Source organism: Dipodomys merriami, unplaced genomic scaffold, assembly GCF_024711535.1.
Source record: "Dipodomys merriami isolate MVZ:Mamm:240054 unplaced genomic scaffold, mDipMer1.0.p SCAF_4, whole genome shotgun sequence".
Taxonomy (NCBI): domain Eukaryota; kingdom Metazoa; phylum Chordata; class Mammalia; order Rodentia; family Heteromyidae; genus Dipodomys; species Dipodomys merriami.
The window spans coordinates 59,813,141-59,835,237 of NW_027205603.1; the positions used below are offsets into that span (position 1 = coordinate 59,813,141).

Here is a 22,097-nt window from a genome sequence, read left to right on the forward strand (position 1 = left end):
TACCACTGAGCCAACTTCCCAGCCCCAAGGTTCTTTTTCTTAATCTAACACAAGTGGAAGGCTCACATTCACCAAGCCCAATTTCATCTAAACAGTAAGATTTTTATGGAGGGAGGTGGGTAGAAAATCCTCCCCAAACCAATTCCCATGTTGGCAGCAGAACTTTCCCCACCCACTTCACTCTCCACCGTGGGCACAGTTTTTCTCTCTTCTTCTCACCTTTCCTGAGTGCTCCTTCCAACACATTCAAGAAAAGCACTCAAAAGTTGCTTTCCAAAGTTGTAAAAGACAAGCACATATATACTTTTTCCTTTCCTGCAAAGTAATTTCTCCTTCATGCAGATGTGATGAAGTGGCTGGGGGCCAGTAGCGAGAACCTCTTTCTATAGCTGCCTGGGTACCTTTTGACTTCACATGTAACCCATGCTACCAATCTTCTGGGTTTGAGGAACCAATAAATGAAAGAATATATAAGAGTAGACAAAGGCAAGGTTGACAAGTTTCATTTTGCAATTTGAGAAAATACATTATAATGTGTGTTAGCATCATGACTTCATGAAGTAAAAAGAAAAAAAAACACAGTAGAACACAAATGTATGTAACATCATTTCAGGCTAAATAATTTTTAAAATCATGAAGTTAGTATATGGGAATTGTTTTTTAGAAGTCATTTCCCCTTCCCATTTTACCACATGTCAGAAAAAATTCTATTCATATCCTGAGACATACATATGGAGATACCAAGTCTAGGAGGCAGGCTTTGTTGATACTTCTCCATACTATAGGCAGACATTAATCTACTCCTCCTCCTCCTTTAGTATTTGTGAATAACATCTGTTCTTTACCTAGTTTCCTAATTATTTCTGTTAATATGTGTCTAGAAACTAACTATACCACAAGTTTTGAAAGGCACAAAGATGGCCTTACTCATTTCTCTACTTACAGAATACCACATACTCTAAGAGTATTTATGAAATAAATCGGTTTGTAAGTCAGTTGAGTATCAAGAAGTTTCTTTTTCTTGACAAAACTCAACAATGTATTTGCAAATTGGCCTATGGCAGCAGGCCCTGGAAACCTACATCTGCAGATGAAAAGAAAATTATAAGAACATGCAAATGCCACAAGCACACAGCAGTGACCTTAAACTGAATCCATAACAATTAGTAAACATTATTGCTCAGAAAAAATAATCTCAAGGGAAGGAACTGGTTTGGGGTTGTGTCAAAACATTGATAGTGACATCAATTTGTACATATTTCAAGTGAAAATATAATTTCCAGAAGCATAAAACAAATCATCAAAAGGTAGGGTGACAGCCAAAAGCAAATGAGATCTTTATTCATTTATCCAGGTTGTTTATTGGTGAGTCATGAATCTGTGCTCTAAAACTGAACACCGAGCCCAGCAGTTCCCTGAAACCAGGAAAACATTTTCTAATTTATTTCCCTGACAAAATCTGGCAGTAGTTCAGCAATGCAGTAAAATCATATCCCTTAAAAATATCTTGGTAGGTTTCCCCTTTATGAGGGGTGGAAATACTTTTAACCTTTATACATTTCCCCTAAACTTAAAAAGTACAAGGAAGTAAAATTATACCCAATTGTTTCTTGTACTAAGAAATCCAGAGGCGGTAAGGGTTATTATATTAGCTGTTATTTTATTTGCTTAGTATTAGCTTATGATTTATGGGTTTCCCTTTGGTAGTGTGTGTGACTACACCAAGTTGGTAGAGATAAAACGGTAGCAGATCTGATCATTGTACACAGGCTCAGAGGAAGAAGACCTGAAACAGAAATTTCCACTTAGGATATTTATTCTTCTAGTCCTCAAGATGAAAGGAATCAAACCAACCCTGGGTACCATACTTGAGCCTGTTGGAATTCAATGCCTCTGTAAATGCAGCATCATGCAGGACCAGCTTGCTGTCTCCAAAAGGCTCCCAATAGGTCCTTCTAGCTAGAATTCAGACCTTCCTGGAAGTCCCTCCAAAGCTGGTTTGTGTGACCAATACAATACCTCAGAAGGGATTGTATGACACTTTCAAGATTGTATGTCCACATGGTAGCTTCTGTCTGAGTCTCTTTTCTCTGGGGAAAACCAGCTGCCATGTTGTGAGCAGCTCTATGAAACTAGGGGCGCATACCACTTGAGTTCAAGCTTCAGTATTAGAACTAGAAGGAATAAAAAAAGATAAGAATGTAAAAGGGGAACTGGTGGGTGGGAAACTAGCAAGGAAAAGGCAAAAATAGAGGTTTATATGGTCAATATGATTTTTATATACATGCATAAAAACAGAATAATAAATCCATTAACATTACAAAAAAGCAAGGAAAAGGCAAAAGTAGAGGTTTATATGGTCAATATGATTTTTATATACATACATAAAAACAGGATAATAAATCCGTTAACATTACAAAAAAGGGGCGAATAAGAAAGCATTATAAAGGGGGTAAATTTGATCAATACATTAGATCCACACATTAAATGTATGGACGGACAATGAAATCCTTTGTATAATTAATATATCCTAACAAATTCACTGAAAAGTTTTGGGTCAACTGAAACAAAACAATTATATATTCTAAATAAAAACTCCCAAAAGGAGTCAAAAGGATGATTCAAAGATGCTAATCCATTAGTTGTAAAATGGAGGAAGGAGTCACGAAAGAAGAAATGACAGGGGCTGGGAATGTGGCTCAGTGGTAGAGTGCTTTCCTAGCATGCATGAGGCCCTGGGTTCAATTCCTTGGTACCACATAAACAAAAAATAAAAAATAAACTGATGTGTAGTATGATTTTTTTTTAAAAGAAGAAATGGCAGTTTTTGAAAACTACCAACCCCCCCCCTCCTCCACAACATTCTCTTCTACTGAATCCAAAAGACCCACAGCCCTGCTGATGCTTCATAGCAGCCTGTTCAGACTCCTGTCAAATATGGAGAAGAATTAAGGCCAGGAGGTGTTGTCTCAAACCATTAGTTTGCAGCAGCAAATTAACTTACCTAACATGAGGTATTATTTGCCAGCCATCACTCAGCATTTCATTTATGGTATCCCCAACTGTTACAATGTACCTCAGATTGAAAAAAATAAAGTCATTAAGTAAAATTTGAAAGATTATCCACTAGTAAGATTGAGAGCCAGGATCTGATTTCAAGTCTTTGTGTTATCAACTCATATATCACAAAACCAAGATACTCTAAGGGTTAAAAATCACAATCATGATATTGTACTCAAGTAATTCTATAAATATTCTGATTTTACTGAGTCCATTTTCCTGTGAGAAACTGGACTATACTCCAATAGCTATTTTTGACATTCCTCTTTAATTCACTTTCTTCTTTACCTCCTTGAACTTTGCTTTCTCCAGTTAATACTGCCTAAAAACAAAAGTAGCATTTTGAATTGAACACTAACTTTGGCATTTAGTAGATCCCATTGTCCATTTTGTACCATTTATCAGTAGGATACAGACTGAAAACATTAGGTAGTCATGTAAAAAGATTTATATCATCTTCTTTCCAAGGGAAATAAGCCATTACAAACCACAATTGGTTCTAACCATAACCTGAATTCTGCAGTGTCGGGACAAGAACGGCTGCTGCTCACTGGTGATGAACCTAGCTATACAAAAATGCATCTCTGATTACCACCCAATAAGCATTAGTGGAAATCTTGAAATTATAAAGATACAGTTTAGCTTCAAAAGTTTTTTTACGCGTTTCACCTTTAATTAGTTCAATATAACTCTGACATACCTATTTGAAAACTTAAAGAATGGAATAAAAGCTGACATATTCATTCATTTATTCATGAAATAGTCTCAAAGCATTCACACTTAATTCTACATTTAAAATGAGTTCATTTATTCATTACTGAGCACCTATGGTGTGTACTATTTTGGAAAACATTTTTTCTTGCCTTTCTCTAATAATTTTATTTCAGTGCTACTTCTCAACACCTTCCACTAAGTATTCTTATAATAAAAAGTCTCTGCAGCACAGCAGCAAGCCGCAGGTCCCTCCCTGGCGGTGGCCATGTGACTATGTGATGACTGCACTTTTGAAGTACAGGTCCTTCTGGCAACAGGACCAAGGCCTAGCTGGAAGGGAATCAAGGTTGGGAACTAAAGAACTTTCTCCAGTGTACCAGAAGTTGGTTCCTCTGCCGGTGAGCTGGCACCTTATTTCTAATATGAATATCATTGAATCATGTAACTGCAACTAGAGAGCAGAACTTACACCTCTAAACAAGATTACTTCAAAGTTACCTCTTTGGGGAGGCTTTATTCTGATTCCAGAAATACCTTGACATTGAATCTTGATGACAAATCCTTTGACTATATTTAGTGGTGACAAATACCAGTGTTTTTGAGCCTGGATATTTTTCAGAAATACCCAGATCATTCAGAAGCGAGAAGAATAAGATGGGAAATGCAAGGCTATTCTGGTATAAAAAAAAACAACAACAACGTTTTGGTTATAGTAAGGACAATTTAGAATGTCCTGTGGAGATCTGAAAGTAATTAAAAGTGCTGTGAGGACCAGCTATACAAGAAGCAGAAGTAAGAAAATCATGATCTGAGACAGACCCTATCTAAAGAACAACTAAAGCAAAAAGGGTTAGGGTGTGGCTCAGGGTATAAAAGTGCTTACCAATGCTCTGGGTTCATGTCATCAAAAAAAGAAAAGAAAAACTCTAAGGGCATTGTCAATATGTCACAGGGGCTTGAGTATATGCTACTAACAACTGTTTAAAATATTTTAAAAGTAACAACTGTCTTTTTAAAATATTTTTTGTGCCACTACTGGGGCTTGAATTCAGGGCCTCACACTTACCCTTAGCTTTTTCACTCAAGGCTAATAATTCTCTACCATTTGAACCTAACTGGAGATAAGAGTCTCACAGATTGTTCTGCCTAGATTGGCTTGGAACCATGATCATCCTATCTCAGCTTCTAAGTAGCTAGAATCGTAAGTGTGAGCCACTGGCACCCACTAATATAACAACTTTCAAGAGGTCACTTATTATGGATGTAGAAATTTTGAAGTTTATTATTCATAACCGTTAAGAGAATGTTGGTAGACTAAAGACAACAGAGAAATCTATTACATTTTTCAGGGTCCTCAGGTAGAAACTAATAATTTACTCTTAGCTTCAGTTAACTGGTCTCCATGATGGCAAAACTGGAGCTAGGAGGTGACACTCCTCATGTAAATTAATAGCCTAACATTCTAAGACTCTCCATTCTATTAGTAACATTAGCATTGAAAATATATTGCACTTAATATATTGCACATAAAATATATTGCATATAAAATATATTGCAATTAGCAGACTGGGAAGGTGGCTCAGTGTAGAGTGCTTGCCTAGCATGCATGAGGCCCTGGGTTCGATTCCTTAGCACCACATAAGCAGAAAATGCCAGAAGTGGTGCTGTGGCTTAAGTGGTAGAGTGCTAGCCTTGAGTTGAAGAGCTGAGGGACAGCGCCCAGGCCCAGAGTTCAGGCCCCACGACCAACACACACACACACACACACACACACACACACACACACACACACACACACACACACACACACACACACACACACACACACACACACACACACACACACACACACACACACACACACACTGCACTTAGAGACCTGCCTCATGCTTTCCTATGAAACAAGGCAAACATAATCTAAAACACTGGCCTGACCCATTTCTAACAATAATAGCTAATACAAAGTATTTTCTTTTTTTCTTAGTAATTTATTAACACTTGACTACCTTTCTTAGCAACTCCCTTAATACAGCCCTGAATTAGTTTTTATTCCTATCTTACATATGAGAGAACTGATGCACAGCAGAGACTTCAACCCAACCAGCTTGAGTTCAGCTTGGCTCTTAATCTCTGTGATACACCATCCTATGCTTCCTCCACGAAACAAGAAAAAACCAGATATGTGAGATAACAGAAAGTGAAGAAAAATAAAAAGCACTTGCAAATTTATGAGAAGCAGGAAAGGAGTTGAAGTGAAACAGAGGAACACATACAGTTGAGGATGAAAGTCATTAGACTAACTACAAGAGTTCCCTGGGAATGGGTAAAGAAACACTTCTCTTCATTTAGAAAACAGAGGAGGTAGCCTGGAAGACCTAGAAGTTATGTATAATCAGTGTGGGGATATCAAGTTCTTCCTTTATGACATGAAAATCAAGAGTCAGAATAAAAATTCACAGCAGTGTCAACATGACTAGATTTGGGTTTTTTGTTTTGGTGCCGGTCCTGAGGCTTGAACTCAGGGACTAGGAGCTGTCCCAGACGTTTTTGCTCAAGGCTAGCACTCTACTATTTGAGCCACAGCTCCACTTCTGGCTTTTTTTTTGGTGGGGAAGCTAGCTCTCCTGGGCTGGCTTTGAACCGTGATTCTCAGATCTCAGCCTCCTGAGTAACTAGGATTACAGGCGTGAGCCACTGGCACCTAGCTTAATAAATGAGCGTTTTTTATCTAGCCCACATCACTTTTTAAACTTTATTAGCTAATAAGCAGAAACATAAGGTTAACTCCGATCAAGCTTATCCAGATAAGTAATCTACCTGATTTCCATCTCCAAGGAAGTTTTAAGAGTGTTTGTTCCATAAAGGAACAAGGAAGATGTTTCCACTTGGGGATCTGTGGATGCAGGTAAGTGCAGAAACCTGAATCTCATAACGAGGGAGCATATGTGGGTGGAGGGCAGAGTTCTCAGTGACTTCCACTGCCGCCCTAAGCCTAACTATCTCACAGTTGTGGAAACTGAATCTTAAAGATGGGAAATGACTCACATTACTGAGATAGATGGGAAGCGTTCTGACACCAAGTCCAGTGCCCTTCTCGCTTGTGCAAGGCTGCCAGGACAAAGGGGAAAGCAGCGATTTCAAAGTCCGTCAGAGAACGTCACCACACACTTCCTCACCAAACTTTCTTTTGCTGGGACCTGCTCCTATAATCTGCGACCTGGTCACGAATGAATGAAGAAAATACATTTGGAATCCTCTGCCATGCCTAACATCGCAGGCCGCAGTAACGGCAGGGAACTCCGTTTCCTGTCGGTGGGCAGTCAGTCCCTCCCCAGGTCCAGCCTGGGGTAGTCCGCACATACCTAGGCGGCGAGGCGCGGGGGAGCCGGGCCCCTCGGAGCTGCCTGGTACACCACGCTGTGCCCGCCGAGGTGCCAAGCATCCGCAGAAGCCAACTAGGCAGGGGAGTAGCCCGCCCCTACGTTCCTACGCGCGCAAAAATTCTGGGACCAGCCTAGGCGCTTCGTCCTTCCCTGGCCAGCCGCCAACACAACCAACGCCTTCGCAGCGCGGGTCACATCAAAGCCCAGGCACCGCTCGGACCCACCTTCACCCGCTAACTGGACGAAGTCACGTGGGCGGGCTCGGGGAGCCAATGGGCGGCCTGCGCTCAATGGAAAAGATTGTCTGACCCCCATGACGTCACAAAGCTGGCGAGGCGCAGCGCTCCTCTTCCGCCCCCGCCCGCCCGCTCGCGGTCCGCTCGCGGTAGCCCCGCCCACTCTCCGTAGCGCACCCAATCAGGACACGGGAAGCTCCGGGGGCCTGAACGTGCGGGCGGGGCAGGGTGGTGGCCCGGCGAGGCCGGGGAGTTGAGTGGGCCGGACGGGGGCGAGGTGCGGCGCTCCGGGGAGCCGAGTGGGGCTGCGCGAAGGAGCCTAGTGGTGCCGCTGCCGCCGCCGCCGCCACTTCACTGGGGGGGAAAAAAGCGGCTGTCTGTCTTCCGTGCCCGGTTGGTATTCCATGTCCCCGCCTCTAGTCGCCCGGTCCGGAATCCTCCTCCACGGGTCCCAAGTTGTGCGGGGGGACTTCAGGGCTGGGGTGCGCGGGGCGCGTCCCGAGCGACGGCCGCGGGCGTGCGCGGGGCGTGCGCCGACGGCCCCGGCGGGGACGGGAGCGGCTTCCCGAGCGCCAGGCGCTCCGGGAGGGGGCCGGCCCGCCGAGCCGGCCTCGGGTCCCGGGCTCGGGGCCCGCCCGCCCGCCAGCTGTCAGCGCGGAGGGCGCTGCGGGGACCCGCGGGAGCGGGAGCTCCGGGACGGCCGCGCAGGGTTCCCCGCACACATCCCCGAGGCCGGGGCGGCCCGGCTGGCAGCCTGCCACACGCTGGCTCCCGATCTGCGCTGCCGGGCGGGGCGGGCGAGGATGCTGCGCGCCCGGGGGCTGCACCGCGGGCCCGGGGCTCACCCCCGCCCGCCCGCGCGCCCTCCGCCGCGCGCCCGGACCCCGCCCGTGCGGCGGGGTGGGTTGGTTTGTTTGGCTTCCTCTTCTTTCCCACCCTTTTCTCCCTCCTCCCGGCCCTCCTCCCCTCCCCTCCCATTCACCCCGCTGGAACCCGGCCTCGCCCCTCCTCCGCCCCGCCTCCCGCCGCCGCCTCCGCCTCCGCCGCCGCCTCTAATGAGCATCTTCTGCCTTGCTTTCAATGGGTCGGTGCTGCTGTCGCTGCTGCTGTCCGCGCGGGTTGTGGATGTTGTCGGCTCCGTGTTGTGATGACAGGAGAATGTGTGTGTGTCCCGGGCCCAGACGAATTGGTAGGTATGCAACTTCGCCACCCGCCACGGGTACCCAGGAAGGAGGTGGCTGCTTTTGTGTGCGGATGCTTTGAGATAGGTCGGCATGGAAGGAAGAAGTGAGATTGGTAGGAAAAAAGGGACAAAGGCGTCCCGGACCAGGATGGTACTGATGCTTTGTTAAGTGCGATTTTTTTTTTCAGGTAGGGACGAAAGAAACTGATTTTTTAAAAAAAGGAAAAGAAAAACAAGTGATGGCTGGGTGCTTTGTGTTTTCTCAAGTGAACTGGTTTGTTCGTTCATGTAAAGATAGGAGATCTGTGCTATGGCTAGGCATTTCCAGAAAATGCTGAAAAAAATCGCAGAATCTTTATGGAGGGTGCTTAAGGCAATCAGATTACATAAACTGGACTTTCCCCCCCTTTACTTACTGTTCTTTTGCAAGGCTAAAGAGCTCTGCAATAACTGCACTGCTAGCATTTTCTACTTAATTTGGTTTGTGGGTTTATTGATGAGGTAGAATGATTCCTTGGCACGGGCTCTTCAGAGCACATCAATAAGAATGGATGAGTCTCGTTGCTCCTTCTGGATTGCAGCACATCAGTTTTATTAGTCATTGGCCAAATTGGCCAGATATGCCTAGTATTGAGATGCTGCGTATGATATGGCTATATTTGGATCATAGGTTGGAACTTTTGGGTGGAATTGTGGTTAGAAATAACATGGCATTGCTTCAATTGTACCTTCTTATTCTTATTGCCTAATGAAGAGCCTTTTTCCTTATCTGTTTTTAGCAAGGTTATCAGCAAAAGTTTTTATTCCATGGAGGCTCTTGTTGAATCACAGGGCATTTAGAAAGATTCTAAAGTTTTTCAGTGCCCATTAATTGTTTATCAAAGCCTTTGAAAGTGCCTTGACTTCTACAGATATCTGGTCTGATGGGGAGAATATATTACTTTTACTGATATAGATACAATGCTCATTAACCACCACAGAGCAGAGAGTTTTCATGAATTTCAACTTCCTTGAGAATTTGTCTCTTAATGGCATTGGAGCTAGATGCCTCTCAGTCCTTGTGTATGCTAGGCCCCTAAATAAATGAGAAGATCTAGTTTAAAACATTTACTCTTTGCTTTTTTTTTTGTCCTTAATCTCGAGTATGTTCTTTGAAGAGAGAATGTAGCTGAGTATTTCAGTGCTTGAATTTTTTTCAAAGCACCTGCTGCATGAATTATGAGCTCTTTTGCTTAAGATTTCATTCATTTTACAGCCACTTACAAAATCAGAAAAATGGTCAGAATAAAGGAATTTAAGGAAAATGTAGATTTTCTGTACTTGTTATTCCTTGATTAGGTGCCATGTAATGAAACTGTTAGTATCTATCAACTCCTTACCTCCATCCTAATTTTAAAGTAAGGACAAATAACAGATAAAAATTATGAGGAATTTGCATTAAGATTGAATCCATCTTATATTTTTAATAATGTAAAACCCTTATGGCACTGCATAAAATACATTGATGTGTCTTTTATATGCAAACCTAAGAAGTTAGATAAAGGTTTACATCTGGATGCCAATGTCATGTGGCCCAACTGAGCACATTTCCTGGCCCAGTCATGTAGACTTAACCTTTGGATGACTTTCAGGTATTCAGTTTGAAGTGCTATTATTTAAGTGGTTAGTCCTAATAGATCCATGTTCCTCTGGAAGTTCTATATTTTTTATTGAATTTCAGAGTGCTTTCCTATTTCCAAGATTCTAGCCATTGTTTTCTACTGCCTGATCTTGTCTTAATTTTTGTAAACAAATGCCATCTTCGTTCAGTTAAAATAGTGCTCTATTCTGCGACTTCCAAAAGAGGTTTTGTTTGGATGGCTTATCCAGTGCTTATTAAAAAACAAACAAGAATCAGTGAGTACTGTTTAGTTTTCTCATTTTCCCTATTTTCCACTTATCACTTCTCAAATTACTCAAAAAAAAAGAGGATAGGACAGTTATTTACTGTGTAGATAATACTCTGTGGTATATGTTAAAGTTTTTTCTTAATGTTCAGCATTTGGAAAAATATTTGATATTAAGATGCAAATGGTTTTCATTAGTCCTTTTCTGTTTATTAAAGCATTTCTTGTTTTGTCTGTGGTGCTAAGCAAGTTCAATGCCACTTGGGCTATGATCACAGCCCAGCCCTCTTCATTAAACTATTTCTAAAGTATAATTTAAATGACTACAGTGATTTAATATCTTAAAAATTCAGGAAATTATGTTATTGAAGACTTTTCATTTCATATATCACCTGAAATAATGATATGGATTCATTCATGAATGCCCAGCAAATTGCTTTGTGTCATATGATTTTTTAAAAAAAACCATAATTATAATGCAATACTTATATTCCAAACCTTAAGCTGTTATTTCTCATCTCCTTATTTCTTTCGTAAGGCAGAACAATACCTTTTTTAGTGTATGAGAAAACATTTTTCTAGGGGTGAATTCTACTTAAGGCTATGATAAATGAAAATAATATTTCTCTGATGACTGTTAAACAGAGGCAATGGTAGCCAATAAAATAATTTTTAGACTTAATTTCTAATTTTAGGGCTATGTGCATACTTTTTTAATCACAAAGAGCAGTGATGATTAAAATTCAGTAATGAATGATTAAAATCTACATTTTATTTCAAAGCCTCACTCCAAAAAGCCATAAAAGCCTAAGTCTAGAAGAGGCCTTAGCATCTGCTCTCATGAATTCACTTAAAATTTAGGAGAGGCAGGATGATTTTTCCTGGATTATTTGGACAGTTGGTGACAAACCTATCCTTCCTAGCTTGTTTAGTTGATACAATGTTCTAGGGAGGTAGGCTTTGTAAGACCACCCACTGAGGTACAAGAAATAAATATTAAATTTTTTTTTTTTTTTTTTTTTTTGTCCAGTCATGGGGCCTGAACTCTGGGCCTGGGCGCTGTCCCTCAGCTCTTCAGCTCAAGGCTAGCGCTCTACCACTTGAGCCAGAGCGCCACTTCCGGCTTTTTTCTTTTTTTTGCTTATGTGGTGCTGAGGAATCGAACCCAGGGCCTTGAGCATGCAAGGCAAGCGCTCTACCACTGAGCCACCTTCCCAGCCCAAATATTAAATTTTTTATTGTGTAAAAATGTTTTCTGTATATGTTGTAGTGAAAATTAAATTAATACAGTGGTTGTGTATATAATCTATAAATAATGTATAAATATGTAACTGTTGAGAATACAGTGGACACTTTTTTGTGATAGACATGTGTAATCAGATGCCAACAATTGATCCCATGGTCTTCATTAATGGGAGAAGTGCCCGTGCAAAATCCAACACCTTTTGTGAAAAGATTAGGTGAGGTCTGGTACCAGTATCTCATGCCTGTAATTTTGGGGTTACTCAAGAAGCTGAGATCTGACGATCATGGTTCAAAGCCAGCCTGGGCAGGAAAGTCTTTGTCTCCAATTCATCACCCAAAAGCCAGAAGTAGAGCTGTGGCTCATGTGGTAGAATGCTAGCCTAATGCTAGCCTTGAGCACAAAGCTCAGGGATAGCACCTAGGCCCTAAGTTCCCAGCCCAGGAGTGGCACTAAAGAAAAACCAAAACAAAATGATTAGATGGGGAGGAGTGTTTGGTCAGGTAGACCGCTGCGGCATACTGTTATATAACCTCCTCAGCCTTCCCCTGCCAAATCTTTTGTACTCTCCGAGCAGTTTTTCTGCACTAAGAAATACAAAGAAAAGACAAAAGTGAAATTTAAGTACAGTTCAATCCTAGCTCCAGAAATCATTGGAAATTTCTTAAAATAGCCTGTAGAAATAATATATGATGTGTATATAAAATATCGGTCCTCCTAGCGCCAAGGCTTGGTATGTAGATTGTCTGTGTTTTCTAGAAAACAAAACTAGTTAAGTAATACAAAGTGTAACTGTTTTCTTTGTGTACATCTGTCTCAATTTGCTCTCTAGGAATCCCAGTCAGGAGTTCCAGCCTGCCGCTGTTCTCTGATGCCATGCCAGCACCGACGCAACTGTTTTTCCCTCTCATCCGTAACTGTGAACTGAGCAGAATCTATGGCACTGCATGTTACTGCCATCACAAACATCTCTGCTGTTCACCGCCCTACGTTCCTCAGAGTCGCCTGAGATACGCACCCCATCCAGCATATGCTACCTTTTGTAGGCCAAAGGAGAGCTGGTGGCAGTATACCCAAGGAAGGAGATATGCTTCTACACCACAGAAGTTTTACCTCACACCTCCACAAGTCAACAGCATCCTTAAAGCTAATGAATACAGTTTCAAAGTGCCAGAATTTGATGGCAAAAACGTCAGTTCCATCCTTGGATTTGATAGCAATCAGCTACCTGCAAATGCCCCCATTGAGGACCGGAGAAGCGCAGCAACCTGCTTGCAGACCAGAGGGATGCTTTTAGGGGTGTTCGATGGCCACGCGGGCTGTGCTTGTTCCCAGGCAGTCAGTGAAAGACTCTTTTATTATATTGCTGTCTCTTTGTTACCCCATGAGACTTTGCTAGAGATTGAAAATGCAGTGGAGAGTGGTCGTGCACTGCTGCCCATCCTTCAGTGGCACAAGCATCCCAACGATTATTTCAGTAAGGAGGCATCGAAATTGTACTTTAACAGCCTGAGGACTTACTGGCAAGAGCTTATAGACCTCAACACCGGAGAGTCAAGTGATATTGATGTTAAGGAGGCTTTAATTAATGCTTTCAAGAGACTTGATAATGACATCTCCTTGGAGGCTCAAGTTGGTGATCCTAATTCTTTCCTCAATTACCTGGTGCTTCGGGTGGCATTTTCTGGGGCCACTGCTTGTGTGGCCCATGTGGATGGTGTTGACCTTCATGTGGCCAATACTGGGGATAGCAGAGCCATGTTGGGTGTGCAGGAAGAGGATGGCTCTTGGTCAGCAGTCACACTTTCTAATGACCACAATGCTCAGAATGAAAGAGAAATAGAACGACTGAAACTAGAACACCCAAAGAATGAGGCCAAGAGTGTAGTGAAACAGGATCGGCTGCTCGGCTTGCTGATGCCTTTTAGGGCTTTTGGAGATGTAAAGTTCAAATGGAGCATTGACCTTCAAAAGAGAGTGATAGAATCTGGCCCAGACCAGTTGAATGACAATGAATACACCAAGTTTATCCCTCCTAATTACCACACACCTCCTTATCTCACTGCTGAGCCAGAGGTAACTTACCACCGATTAAGGCCACAGGACAAATTTCTGGTGTTGGCTACTGATGGGTTGTGGGAGACTATGCATAGGCAGGATGTGGTTAGGATTGTGGGTGAGTACTTAACGGGTATGCATCACCAACAGCCGATAGCTGTTGGTGGCTACAAGGTAACTTTGGGACAGATGCATGGCCTTTTAACAGAAAGGAGAGCCAAGATGTCCTCAGTATTTGAGGATCAGAATGCAGCAACCCATCTCATTCGCCATGCTGTGGGCAACAACGAGTTTGGGACTGTTGATCATGAGCGTCTTTCCAAAATGCTTAGTCTTCCTGAAGAGCTTGCTCGGATGTACAGAGATGATATTACAATCATTGTAGTTCAGTTCAATTCTCATGTTGTAGGGGCATATCAAAACCAGGAATAGTGAGTGGACCTTATCCTGACAATTCTCCAATTTCAAGGGCAGATAGAATTTTTCAGTGTACCAATATAGTATACCTTTCCAGTGGGTCATTGTAAGCATTTACCCATTTGATACTCTAGGTAGTCAAGTATTCCCAATTGACTGCAGCGGGTTACATGATCATCTCTTCTGCCTAGACAGACTTACTGCACTTGAAGCAAGTCAGTTTCTTATTGCAAGTGTCCTGAGACATTATTCTTACCAACCTGAGAATATCAGATTATCTGACAGACTGATCTCGAGCAATCAAAAAGCAAAGATCTTGCGGGATTCTCTTCTTGGTAAAAAGTGGGAATACTTATGGTTCACTCCTGCACACTCTTTACCAAGATTCTAATGTACACAAGAATATTTGTTTATTGCATGATTTTCTAGATTTACAATCTATGCATTATTCACATGTATTTATTTTAGCAGAAGTGATTTTCAGATCCAGTACTTTAAGCCATAAGTGACTCTAAACCAAGCAATCTGTATTTGTAAAGTTTTTATGATTATAGGACAAGAATGCTTTCTTAAATGGAAAAACAAACTATTCTCCCTTTCCACTCCAGATTTTCTTAATGTAATTGGAATGTATTTTGCTTTGCCACACACTGGAAGACAACAAAGGTGAATATCAGTTATCTCCTATACAATGTAAAAAAAAGATTGTTTTATTCTTTGTTTATAGTAAGAAAAACTTCAAAATAAAGATATCCAGAATAAAACGAAGAGACTGATATGTTCGATCATTGTCATCTGTAGCCACCAGCATGTCAGTCTTATATAACCCAAGGTTTGGCATGCTGTAAGTGTGTGGTGGACAGACTGCTGCCAGGAAATCATTGTCTTATTTAGTAGTGATAAGATTTCATCAAATTTCAAATCTTAAGGATGACATACATTAAATAAGTTTATCAGTTTGTGTAGTAAGGTGTCATATTGCCATCTAGTATTGAGATAAAGGAAGAAATTTTTGTTTTTCCCTACTTCACTATAGGTCAGTTAACACAATTTGGTTGAAAATTACTAAAGCCTTTAAAATATATTTATAGCTTAAGATATATGTGTTAAGATGTATACATGAGAAAATTTAAAAGGTAACTATTGTGCATGCCTGATAAAGTAGAACACTTAGCATCAAGTGTTATTTGCAGCAGTCTCTATAATTATGTGCAGTCCCTTCCAATACTGTATCAAAATAAATGAAAATAAATATATTTGAATTGGCTTTGGGAGCTTATTTAATATGCCTCAGATGGCATTTTGTTCCTGTGTTTAATGGTGATTTGCGTACAGCTATGCATATATTTCCATCCCTTATTCACTGTTAAAAAAGGCTGTGCTTGAAATTCACATAGGTTTTAATACAAAACATGATCAGCTTTCTGTTGTATAATTAATTGGGCATATAGAAGTCTTTTCAGAATTTTATAGGATGTGAACTAGATGTTCAAGGACTCCTGAACTGCCAATATTAAACCAATATAGTACTGGCTTAATTATTCCAATCGAAAATTGACTCAGGAAGATTGCACAGAATAGCTGTTTCTGAGGGGTTATTTGGTTAGGGTTGGGGGGTTGTTGGGCTTTTTTGTTTTGTTTTGTTTTGTTTTTGTTTTTGTTTTTTTGCCAGTCCTGGGGCTTGAACTTGGCCTGGGCATTGTTCCTGAGTTACTTTTGCTAGGCTAGGACTCTACCATTTGAACCAAAGTATCATTTCCAGCTTTTTCTGAGTAGCTTATTGGAGATAAGAGTCTCATACACTTTCCTGCCCAGGCTGGCTTCGAATCACAATCCTAAGATCCCAGAATAGTTAGGATTATAGGCATGAGTCACTGGCATCCAGCTGTGTTTTGTTTAGTTTCTAAATCATCTAGGACTTTTTTTTTCCCTTGGCAGTATTTTGTAGGGTTTATAATAATATATTTATTTCTAATGTTTTGACAATGACTTCATCTTTGTATGAAATATGTAGAATGGTAGCATAACATTTTGAATTATTTTCAGACACCACCACTGGAGAGTTCTATGTAATAAACGGAGTAATGTCTCTATAAAATACAGGGAATTTAAAGTTATTGTCTTGTAGCCATAGTTAAAATAGTAATTCTTAGTACTCAAGAAGTTTGATATACAGTCTGAAAGCTGGTCTTAATTTGTATAGAAATGTAACGTTATGTGGTGTGGAGTTAATGTGAAGATGAAAATAATTGGATGTTAGAATCTGAACATATTCTCATCTATAAGCAGTTGTGATTTTATTGTAATTGGTTGTCACTGTGATATGATGTGTAGAATTAAAGTTGATAATATGTAAACTTTCATAGTATTTAGCCTTCTTAAATTTGTTTTATTTAAACTTCCTAACATGTATATAAGTTCAGTGTTTGTATTAGCAGTTCATGCTATATGTTAGATACCATTAGTTAAAAGGAAAAGTTGGTGCCGTACATGTGCTGAATGCATGTGCAGTGTCCATTAATACTGTCTTATGAAAGACTTGTCTATGTGGAGACGTGAAAGGTTATATCTAATATAAAGAATGGTCAGAGAAGTACCCACAGTGAATTAAAGCTTTTATATCTGCTTTTTGAATGGTGTGTACTGATTTTTAAGAGTTACGATTTACTAGATATTTTCTAGTAGTAAGTGACATTTAACAGTAAGATCCAGCAAGTAAAACATAATTTACTTTTTTGATACTCAGTGATCTGCAAAGATGTTATAATTGTAATTTTAGATTTGGTAACCACAATCCCAGTAAAAATAGAGAACTTTTCTGTTATTCTGGAAAATTCTTTCATGCCTTTCCAATCAATCCCTCCCCATATAAGAGTTGTTCTGACTTCTGCAATCATATATTAGTGTTAGTTCTTCTAGAAAATCATATAAATGGAATCATATGTATTCTTGATCAACTTTTTAGAGATACTTTTATGTTGTGAATTGTCTTTTCATTACTATTGTCATTCTGCTGTTTGACTATATCACAACTGATCATTCTCTGTTAATAGATAATTGTTAGTTCTTACCTCCTTTAAGCTGATTTTTAGATTAACCACTCTTGGGATAACTATACCAACTCTCAGGATTGCTATTTAATACTACTTTATACTCAGGAATACTAGGTAATTCATGAGTAGCTTTTATTTTTCAAATTTCATACCTTAATGGTAGTATTGTCTTTGTTTTAATACCTTGAGTATATGGTAGAACTTTTTCATGGAGAAAGTTTGGAGATTTGGAAGTAGGTCCTTTCCTATTGACCTCTCTATTTCTTTCTCTAAGAATTTTGTTTATTTAAGCTCATTAATTATCCTAATGACTATCCTGTGAGCAAAGGCAAATTATAACTATGTTTGAACCATCTTGGTTTATTACTACATTAGTCATATCTGGTTTAAAATTATTATAGTACTTTTTGAACTTTGTTCATAGAGACTTTTAATTTTTTTGTTTGTTTGTTTTTTTGGGTCCGGTCGTGGGGCCTGAACTCTGGGCCTGGGCACTGTCCCTCAGCTCTTCAGCTCAAGGCTAACGCTCTACCACTTGAGTCACAGCACCACTTCCGGCTTTTTTCTTTTATGCTTATGTGGTGCTGAGGAATCGAACCCAGGGTCTCAAGCATGCAAGGCAAGCGCTCTACCACTGAGCCACCTTCCCAGCCCCGAGACTTTTAATTTTTTAAGAGCAGGGCCCATGTGTTAAGTTTCTCTCTTTGAGCCATTACAGTGTTGCATAAAAAGTGCTCAGCATTCATCTTATTTTACATGAGCCACACACAAAAGAATTCCAGTAAACTTTAAAAGTATATCTAGCCAGGTACCATTGGCTCCTACCTGCAATCCTAGCTACTTAGGAGCCTGAGATCTTAGGATCACAGTTTGAAGCCAGCCTGGGCAGTAAAGTCTGTGAGACTCTCCAGTTAACCAGCAAAAGGCCAGAAGCAGAGCTGTGGCTCAAGTGATAGAATACTAGGCTTGAACAAAAAAGCTCAGACACACACACACACACACACACACACACACACACACACACACACACACACACACACACACACACACACACACACACACACACACACACACACACACACACACACACACCAGTATCTTTCTCTTCATTGGAGATCAACATACTGATTAGATTGAGAAGAATTATTCTAGTGCCTATGATTTCATTTTATTAAAAGCAAATGATTTCTAAAACATGAACTTGTTTTTAGACTTCCTGTAAAGAACAAATATTTAAATGAAAAATACCTTTGAAGTGACTGTACAAATTAACCTCTTCACAGCCTCCTGGACACAGTGGCGTCTTGTGTTCCTAGGGAACTATCTATGACTCAGTTGTGAAAAGTAAAACTTTGCTTCCTGATCTTCATCAAGCCCTCTACTCTTGGAATCTTCCTATGCACAAAGTGAGAGAACTGTCCCTTTGAGGCCCACCAAGAACTGTTGCTGCTACTTTCAGCTATTTGGCACCTCAACCCCCAAGAACTAGAATTTTCATCTTGCTTCACCTTACCTCTATCTCAAGATGGTAAGGAGAGATTTCTTTGTAAAGCCCTGCCCTGGAATCATTAGTTCTCTGCTTGTTTAAGCCATACCCAAGTCACTGACCTTCCTGCAGCACACACTAACTATACAAGCTAGTGTACTGCATGAGGAGGTTAGTGATCACATTCAGCCTTCAGAAATGCTGGGCACTAAGCAATAAACCAGAGGCCAAGAGGAGTCAAAGAAACAAAGGCTTTATCTCATTCACAGTACTTAATCAGGTTGTTTCCTCCAAGGGCAGGAACTATTTGATTGCTGGCTGTGTAGACTAAAGGGCCAGCCTTCCAGCATGAATGTTAAGAAGAATGGGAAATGTGACAAGATACCCAAGTGAGACAAAAGGAAAAGGGAGAGAAAGGAATGTTGACTGAGATTGCAGAAGTGATTTGATGCAGTAATGGGGGCAGAGAGCATCAGATTCTCTGATGCCTTGGACGAGTGACAGAAATGAAAGCAAAGCAGAAGAAAGGCTGCAGGCCTGAACAGTGAGCTGAACAGTGGTGAAGTAAAAAAATTTTAAAACATTTTTCAAGCCAGGCTCTGGTGGCTCATGCCTGTAAGCCTAGCTACTCAGGAGGCTGAGGTCTGAGAATTGCGGTTCAAAGCCAGCCAGGGCAGAAAAGTCCCTCTGAGACTCTTATCTCCAATAAACCACTCAGAAAACTGGAAGTGGTGCTGTGGCTCAAGTGGTAGAGTGCTAAACCTTGAGCTGAAGAGCTGAGGGAGAATAATACCCAGGCCCAGTGTTCAAGCCCCACGACCAACAAACAAGAAAACATTTTTCAACTCTGATGAACTCATATATTTGATGCTACAGCAGCAACTAGAACACAAGACCATTGTCATTAGCAAGGCCATTTTGTTCCACTATATTAGAAAGGAGAAAGAAGGGAAGTGCTTGATGCTAACCATATGGAAAGGGATCTGCCATGCCCAGATGGACAGTTTTCTCTAAAGAACCTTGCTTAGAAATTACTATTTTTTTCTTGCTGCCAACCTGGGAATAGGTTAAACAGGCTAATTTAGCCTGATGAGAACAGAGACAGGATAATTAATACCTTGATGTCAGGAGAAACAGCTGTGAGATTGAGCAGAATGGAGAAAGGAAGCCTTACAAGCAAGGCCTTGGCAACAGATCCCTCTGGCTGCTGCCTAGAGGTGCTTATGCCAGGAAGTTGCAGGTAACTCTAACTTAGAGCTATAGTACTAACCATGGCTATTTCTTGAGCACCTACTATGTGCCTTTGAGAAGTATACTTGTACAATTTCATCATGTGAGGTAATCTCAATCCCTTCTCTAGCTGTTTCTACCTTGCTCTGTGTACCAAGGAGCTAAACCCTGCAGGCTGTACCCTCCAGGGCCCACTCCCATCCAGAGCCATTTTGATTGAACCAATTGGTAACATTAACAGCCAATCAGAGGATCTAGCAAGAGAAAGGCCAGAGACACTTCATTCCCAGCCTTATATATGAATGACACGTGACCACCCCTTTTTAGGATTTCTAGATCTTACAAGGCTCAGGTAATATTAATTCCTCCCTTGGTCCCTTGAGCCTTAAGGACTGTAGTGACTTGGGTGTAGCAGTCTCGTTGAGCTTTCTTGGTTTGCTCACTCTTGTTCAATTCTCTGTAAGTCATCTGTTTGAATTATCTAGGAGAAAGCCAGTTCCCTGCCAAGACCTGAACAATACAAACCTTAAAGCAAGCTGAAGTGTTATATCCTCGTTACCTGGCACAAAATGGCTCGACAATTCATTCAGTAGCATACTTTCCTCTCTGTTTCATTACCACACCCCACTAATAGACCTCTCCATGCCACCAGAATGAACTCTTCAGAAGGCAGAGGCCTGAGAATAGCTATTAGGCACATAACATCTTGAGAAGGAGAGGCCAAGATCCCCACAGGAAGTAGTAAAGACAGGTAGCCAGCAGGTGGTATAGCACCTGAGGAATGGAACACCCACAAATGGATGGACATAGGACATAAATTGTGGTTTTACGTTCAAACCACTGCTTAGTGAGAGACACCTAGATAAGCAGCTCCTTGTTCCCCAGTTGCCCTTGCTGAAATGTTTACTGGGTATCTAGTATAGTCCATGCACTGAGCGTGTGTGAGGGCTGAAGGTGGTTAAGAGGTAAGATATGTCTTCAAGTTGGAGTTCATTCTTTTGGAAGGAAATTACCCTCATGTAAGAAAATAATTGCCATTGAGTAATTAAGAATGATTGGGAAGTTTAAACAAATCCAAGGTCCACTAATAAGCCACAGAAGAAAATAACAAGTCTTTCCTTATGTTTTATAGAGTCAAAGCAGGCCCTGGAGAGTCAGGTAAATGTCATTAGAAGGGACAGTGTTTAAGCAGACATTTGAAAGGTGAAAAGGAGTTTGTCAAGCAGAAAAGGACCAGCAATGACATTCCTGGAAGAAGGCACAGGAGCGTTGAAACCAGATGATGTGGATCACTGAGCACCTTGCTATTACCAGGGCATGGAAGGGGATGGGAGAAACAGCAGAAAAGGGCCTTGAGTAAAATCCACACTGTCTCCAGCGCTCTTCCAGCCCTACTATCTTTAGTCAGATCTACTTGAGAAGCTGAAGAGTGGCCAGGACACACAATGCTCAAGCATGAGTGGGGCCAGGGATGGAGGAAGAAAAAACATGATTGGTTGGAGCCATGCCAGGTTGAGACCTGGCTTCTCGCCACTCACAGTTTGGAGAACAGTCTAATTCTAAATGAAGGATTGGGTGAAACAACCCTTGTATCATTAACATATTGTCTGGTCAATCACATGTTTTATAGTCACATTCAGTCACCTTGCCACTAGCTGAAATATCACATTCATTTCTCTTAGTTCCTTTGTGACTGTAGTAGAATTAATGAACTCTACTCAGGTATTGGGCAACATGAGACAAGTTAACTTGGATCAGTTCAAATTCATCCATCCATCCAAGTCTTGGCTACAATACCTAATTTGAATTGCTAGGCTCTAATTGGTTCAGCCCAAGATAGCAAATATTTAGGGGGCTTCTTCATTGTTTTAAGTGCTAATAGTATATGGGAACCAGTATCCAAGATGGGTCCCAAAGCCCCTGTTACATGGTATTTATGATCCATTCCCAGGATTGATTAAATTGGATTGTATGACCAATAGAATACAGCAGATGCAGTGGGATGGACCTCCTAAGATTCGATTGCAAAAGACACTGGAGCTTCTCTCTTGGAGACTCTCCTGTTTTCTTAGATTTCTCACACTGGAAGGAGCCATGTGTGAGCAGCCCCATGGAGAGAAAATGTAGAAGGGGACTGAAGCTTCCAAC

General features: G+C 41.2%; 1 protein-coding gene and 1 long non-coding RNA gene across 8 annotated transcripts; one reads left to right on the forward strand and one right to left on the reverse strand.

Annotated features, from left to right (window-relative positions):
* Positions 1–543: 543 nt before the first annotated feature.
* On the reverse strand, positions 544–7,438 carry LOC138805859 (uncharacterized). Of its 2 annotated transcripts, none has more exons than XR_011365656.1 (4): positions 7,382–7,438; positions 6,820–6,991; positions 3,005–3,076; positions 544–2,174 (listed from the first exon to the last, which is right to left on the reverse strand). It is a non-coding gene; the product is annotated as an uncharacterized lncRNA (long non-coding RNA). The 2 variants fall into 2 exon arrangements; XR_011365655.1 differs by lacking the exon at positions 7,382–7,438 and adding an exon at positions 7,137–7,375.
* Positions 7,439–7,623: 185 nt separating this feature from the next.
* Positions 7,624–21,373, forward strand: Pdp1 (pyruvate dehydrogenase phosphatase catalytic subunit 1). 6 transcript variants are annotated; one of them, XR_011365657.1, is made up of 4 exons: positions 8,427–8,582; positions 12,538–13,781; positions 18,517–18,761; positions 21,082–21,373. XR_011365657.1 is itself a non-coding variant. In XM_069991065.1 (3 exons), the coding sequence occupies exons 2-3, from the start codon at positions 8,552–8,554 to the stop codon at positions 14,193–14,195; spliced, it is 1,689 nt and encodes a 562-aa protein (XP_069847166.1). In that variant the 5' UTR covers positions 7,624–7,786; positions 8,548–8,551; the 3' UTR covers positions 14,196–16,806. The 6 variants fall into 6 exon arrangements, 5 of the variants coding, with proteins under 5 accessions (XP_069847166.1, XP_069847168.1, XP_069847169.1 ...); XM_069991065.1 differs by lacking the exons at positions 18,517–18,761; positions 21,082–21,373 and adding an exon at positions 7,624–7,786 and having other exon boundaries at positions 8,548–8,582; positions 12,538–16,806; XM_069991068.1 differs by lacking the exon at positions 21,082–21,373 and having other exon boundaries at positions 18,517–18,962.
* The last annotated feature ends 724 nt before the right edge of the window (positions 21,374–22,097 follow it).